The sequence below is a fragment of the Cyprinodon tularosa genome, unplaced genomic scaffold, assembly GCF_016077235.1.
Source record: "Cyprinodon tularosa strain WSP-4 unplaced genomic scaffold, ASM1607723v1 ctg727, whole genome shotgun sequence".
NCBI lineage: Eukaryota > Metazoa > Chordata > Actinopteri > Cyprinodontiformes > Cyprinodontidae > Cyprinodon > Cyprinodon tularosa.
The window spans coordinates 195,976-201,975 of record NW_024039482.1 but is presented as its reverse complement, the minus strand read 5'-3'; the positions used below and the strand labels follow the sequence as shown (position 1 = coordinate 201,975).

Here is a 6,000-nt window from a genome sequence, read left to right as displayed (position 1 = left end):
AGAGTGGGAGAATAGAGATAGAATGAAGCAGAATGATGGTAAAGGGGTCCCTATGTCCTCCAGCAGTCTAAGCCTATAGCAGCAGAACTATAGAGATAGCTCTGGTTCTGCTCTAGGTCGCTTTGCATTCTGGGAAAACTGAAACCCTGCAGATTGAAGTTCTGAGTCTGATGAACGTTAAACATTTTCTTTCAGGTTATAATTTTTAAGTTAAAGGTATCCCCCCCTCCACACACACACACACTAGGATTTCCTGCGGTCGCCCCTGGTTACGCGCACACACCTTCCATCACGCAGCTGCGCTTCAGAGGACCAGCAGCGCGGCTCCTGTCAGACTGTAGAGCTTCTCTGTTCGGACGGTTGTTTCGGATCGCTGGACACTTTGGATCAGAACCGAAGATGAACCAGACGGCCACCGTATCCCATCAGGTCCAGTGCCAGTCCACTAAAACCATCAAGGTAAGCCTCCGGTTCCTGCAGGGCTCTGATGGGTTTTGGCGGCGCGTGATGCGCAGCGACGCTCCTGAAGTTGGAGTTGCAGCAGCTGGAACATCTGGACCTGAGCGGGATGTTCTGACTCTGGAGGTTTTTCATTCACATCACGTCCCTCAGAGGTTCGGTTCGTTCAGATCAGCTCCAGCTCCGTCTGGGAGGTTCGGTTCTGTTTGCTCTGAGGGATCCGGAAGGTTCGGACTGTGGACCTGTTGTTGCTGAGATTGAGATGATTCAAAGTGTGTGTGTGTGTGTGTGTGTGTTCCCGTCACAATGCGGAACTGTCCATGGTTCTGCTGGAACCCGCAGCGTTCCTGCGCTGAAGGAGCGTAAAAACTGTTCAGTCTGCGGAAAATGTTTGCTGTGATTTTAGTCATTTTACAGCTTAGACCGAACAGAGGTTCGGTTCGGTTCTGCTTCACTTTTCCACCTCCTCAGTCCCACCGATCCTTCCCGGTTCTGGACGGGTTCCAGGAGTCCATTCCGCTGTTGGGTCAGTCTCTGCATCAGAGTTCCTCCAGATTAAAAAGTCCGATTATTAATCTTAATTCCGATGTTTCTCCAGATTATGGCTGTAAGCAGGGGCGGTTCTAGGCCCGGAGGTTTAGGGCTGCTGAGCACCCAGAGAGCTGTCTGTCCAGATATGAGTAAATTCAAGCTTTTCTTCTCATATTTTTGTATTATGGCCAGGCTAGAGATTTTTTCCCTTTATTTCTAGAATAAATTCTTAATATTATAAGAATAAAGTCATCAAACCACATTTCAGAAAGAGAGCTTGGAGCTCCGCCAAGAGGCCTTTTTAGTCCTTTTCTTTAAACTCACATCCATCTTATATGATGTAAAATCATCTAAATCAATAGAGCACCATGTTAGAATCTTATGAGGTTAATCTGGAATTCTATTCAGTTTATTTCTTTGTCTCCAATTCCCATCATGTCATCTCCGGTCACTTTCCAGTTCACCAGATCATCCAGTCAGATTGATTCAAAGTTTTCTAACTAAGGAAATCTTCTGTTAGAAACTACATCCAGCCATGTTTTTAGAGATAAATTGACCAATCTATTAACTTCTTTAATTAGTTTATCCTTAAAACCTGCTTGGTTTGAGCTGCACCAAATATATTCTTTCCATTCAGCACCATCAAATTATGCCGCTATATAAAAATGTTGGAAAACGGAGCTTTAAAGTTTGCTTTTAATTAACTGCTGAAGTTTTTTTATTTTTATCCTTAGCTGTTTTCCTCGCCACACTATCTTAATATTAATTTGTTCCATTCGTTGAATTGTGCATCACATGTTTGAATGCGACTGTGTGGAATAAATGCAGCATTTATACATTTTTACTGATTCAGTCCGAGACCCAAAGGTATTAAATCCCACCTCTAGATGTTTTCCTTTATCTTATGATTCAGTGGATGAAAATTTAAAGTATATAAGTTTGTTATTTCATTTGAAGTATTTGAACCAAGATGACTTATTTGATCTATGTTCCAATTCAGTTGAAAATGAAAAGCTTTGAAAATGAGTTCTTTGGGTTTGACATGTTTATTAAAACATCATCTGCAAATAATGAAATCTTTTGTTTGTGGTCTAGTATCTGGATAACTGTTATATTTGTATCCTGGATGATCCTGTGACTTAGAGCTTCTATAAACATTGTGAAAATGATCAGGTTTATGGGGCCCCCAGTCTGGGGCCCCGCTCCAGATCACTCTTTATTTTTATTGTTCCCTTTGGACAGTTTCAGGGTTATTGGTCTTCATTCCTAATAAATGCTTTTCTGACTTCCTGAATGTCATTTTTCTTGCGGCCAATTAAAGGCGAGCTTCAGTGAATACTGGGTCTGCCTTTGGGGCCTAGAACCGGTTTTAACTAAGCTTGATGTTTCAGGGACAGTTTTTCACTAGAAAACTAAGGTGAAGGTTTTATAGTTGGACGCTTTTCGGACGTCCAAGTTTATTTTTTTCCCTCTTTTGGTATCAAAGGAGTGACGGCCCTTTCCAAGATGGCGGAGTCTCGCCAGCTCCAGGAACATTTTCATTACTTATAATGTCTTTGATTTCTTTATACGACTCAGATGGAAAATCCTGCTTTTGATTTAATATTTTAATTTCTTTATTCTGTTTCATTTCATTTATCAAAAGATAATTTTGGTCGAACCTTTAATTCAGGCAAACTAATGAGATAAAGGAAGATGAGGGTTATCCATGTCAGACTAATAAAACCTTAGAAACGAGCGTTATATGGCTGTAAATTAATGACATAGTGAATCTGTTGTGTTATTTCTTTCTTTATTTTTGTAAAGCAATAGTTTTTCCCACCTTTGTTTTAGAAAGATAAAATTCTGACAAATTTGTTTCAGTAGATTTTATTCAATACATTTTAGTTCTGGACTTTTTAATAGTATATTCTAAATGTTTTACTTGCAGATGGTCCAAGTTGATCTGGTTTTGTTTTTCTATGTTGTAGGACCGCCGTTAAAGTGTCCCAAAGAAATGTTGCAGAGACCCCCCCCCCCCCCATTGTCATTGAGATAATTTTATTTCAATTGGAAAAAATAACAATTTAATTTTATTGATATAATTATTGTTAGCATTTGGCGCTCAGACCACATTAGCTTTAATATGCAGAAGCAGGTTTATTAGAACAGCGCTGTTTCTCCCGAACAGGAGAACTTTGGTTTAACGTGGATCCGTGTTTGTGGAGAGTCTCTAAGGGTGGGAGGAGCTACAGAAGGTTCTACCACCCGGGTCCAGTACTTGGTTCTGAGGGGGGGTGTCATGTTTGCAGCCCCGGTAGCTGAACTGATTACACACTTCATTCACCTGCCATCCCCCCCCGCTCTCTAATTATCACTGATCTGATTCACCTGCTCCCTCTGCTATAAATACGGTTCAGCACAGCTATCGGGGCCAGATCATTATTCGCCTATTCTTTGTTTATTCAGATTATGTTTCTGTGTCGGTTAATTGTTTATTTCATGAGAGTTAAGTTCCTGGTCCTTCCTGTCCTGACTCTGGAAGGCCAGTGGACTGAGAGGGTTTGTTGTTTGTCTCCTGATCGTGTCGCGGCTCTTCTTCGCTGAGCTCAGGGGTTTTCCTCGGAACGCGGGGAAGGTCAGTTTTAATTCCTGTAAGACTATCTCCAAGGTGGAGACCAGTTTAAAGTTCCACATATATCCTGGTACCATGTCTTGTCTATGTTCGTCTCTACCACTGGCCCCACCTGTCTCCATCTGAGCGTGTCTGTCCGAGCTCGCTGCTGGACTCCTAGAACTCTGAACCTGCTGAACACTCGAAGGATTCCTGGAACCCTGGATCTGTCTGTTCCTGTTGGGATTGGAACCCCTGGTCAGGCTTCAGGTCTGTTTGCAGGACCTTCATTATTAAGATGTTTAAATATTTTGGGGGATTTTCCTTTCAACTTCATCTGTAACATTTAATTTCCCTGTGGGATTGATAAAGTCTGTTTGATTTGAGCTAACAGGTGTTTTTTCAGTTTCTGCCGCTTGATGCTGATTCACTTGAATTTGTTGAATAGCCTCTCAGGTGTGACTCCGGACTTCTGTCTCCTTTGTTTCCGGGGAACATTTGCTGGTTTTACAAACTAGAAAATGTGGGACTCTAAGAGCTTACCCTGCGGTGTCCCACAGGACTCTCTTTGGTCCTGTTCCCTGTTTATTGGTATATTTCCCCGCTTAGGCCACATAATCAGTAGGTTTCTAATGTGTCGTATCACTTCTATGCAGATGATATTCAGCTCTACTCTTCAGTCCAACCAGCTGACTTTTAAGGCTGCCGTCTGTAGTAAAACAATTTAGCATCAGAGACTGGCTCTAGCAGACTAATCTGGATGAAACTTGATTATTTCCCCTGAATCTAGTAAAACTTTAATGTTCAGTTATTTTCTGTCCAATCAGAAACCAGATTCTTTTGTATTCCTTTGATTCTGTCTAATCTTATGAATTGATAAGAATCAGTTTTTCATATAATAAATATTCTAAAATATTCTAGCTTCAGAATGATTCTTAATGTGTTTCATCTCATTGATTAATTTAACAGCATTTTCATGTACTTTTCTTTGGTCAAAAAAGGCTTCAGGTGTCTGGAAGGTTAGAGAACTAATGAGGAACTGTCAAATGTTAAATTATTTTTTCAATTAAACCTTTAGAGTAGATCTACAATCCTTTGGTTGAAGCGGTTCTGAGAAATGCAGCCGGTTATCAGAAGAAGCTGCAGGTCCTAAAAGCTCTGCAGATCAGGCGGTTCCTCTGCTCTCAGCCACATGTTGCCTCATCACACTGATGGAGCTTTAAAGCATGATGTTAACATGAGGAAGGAGGAAGCGTCCCATTAAAGACGGACCCGTCGGGTTTGTTCCCGCTCCGAACCGGACCTAATGGATCCAAGCTTTTATGTCTCTCTGTATTTTCTGCACATCAGGCTGACAGGAGTGATATAAATAGATGAAAGAAGGACTGAACATTTTTAGCTTCGCTCTTCTTCACAACAAGAAGCCTGTTTCACATCCTGAAGACTCAGAGGAGGAAAAAGAAGGAGGAGGAAATGTCTGATTCTGGATGGACGTGAAACGTGATGAAACGGACGGGCCAAAATGGACCCAACAGAACCATCAAAGTGTTACAGAGGACGGACCCGGTTCGTCATCACCCAACCAGGATCAGATTAAGATGGATGTTGGTTGGATGATGGTTGGATGTTGGTTGGATGACGGTTGGATGATGGTTGGATGTTGGTTGGATGACGGTTGGATGATGGTTGGATGTTGGTTGGATGACGGTTGGATGATGGTTGGATGTTGGTTGGATGACGGTTGGATGATGGTTGGATGTTGGTTGGATGACGGTTGGATGTTTTATGATGGTTGGATGACGGTTGGATGTTTTATGATGGTTGGATGACGGTTGGATGTTTTATGATGGTTGGATGACGGTTGGATGTTTTATGATGGTTGGATGTTGGTTGGAGGACGGTTGGATGTTTTATGATGGTTGGATGTTGGTTGGATGACGGTTGGATGTTTTATGATGGTTGGATGACGGTTGGATGTTTTATGATGGTTGGATGTTGGTTGGATGACGGTTGGATGTTTTATGATGGTTGGATGTTGGTTGGATGACGGTTGGATGTTTTATGATGGTTGGATGATGGTTGGATGTTGGTTGGATGTTGGTTGGATGACGGTTGGATGATGGTTGGATGTTGGTTGGATGACGGTTGGATGATGGTTGGATGTTGGTTGGATGACGGTTGGATGTTTTATGATGGTTGGATGACGGTTGGATGTTTTATGATGGTTGGATGACGGTTGGATGTTTTATGATGGTTGGATGTTGGTTGGATGACGGTTGGATGTTTTATGATGGTTGGATGACGGTTGGATGTTGGTTGGATGTTGGTTGGATGACGGTTGGATGATGGTTGGATGTTGGTTGGATGACGGTTGGATGATGGTTGGATGTTGGTTGGATGACGGTTGGATGTTTTAT

General features: G+C 42.0%; 1 protein-coding gene across 1 annotated transcript in view; it reads left to right on the top strand.

The window, feature by feature from the left end:
• The first annotated feature begins 297 nt into the window (after window positions 1-297).
• Window positions 298-6,000, top strand: part of LOC119772724 (inactive dipeptidyl peptidase 10-like) — a 137,009-nt gene continuing 131,306 nt past the window's right edge. Inside the window, exon 1 of the mRNA XM_038269277.1 lies at window positions 298-459. Within this exon, the coding sequence (XP_038125205.1) occupies window positions 400-459 (60 nt within the window). The 5' untranslated portion in view covers window positions 298-399. The remainder of the gene's footprint in view (window positions 460-6,000) is intronic.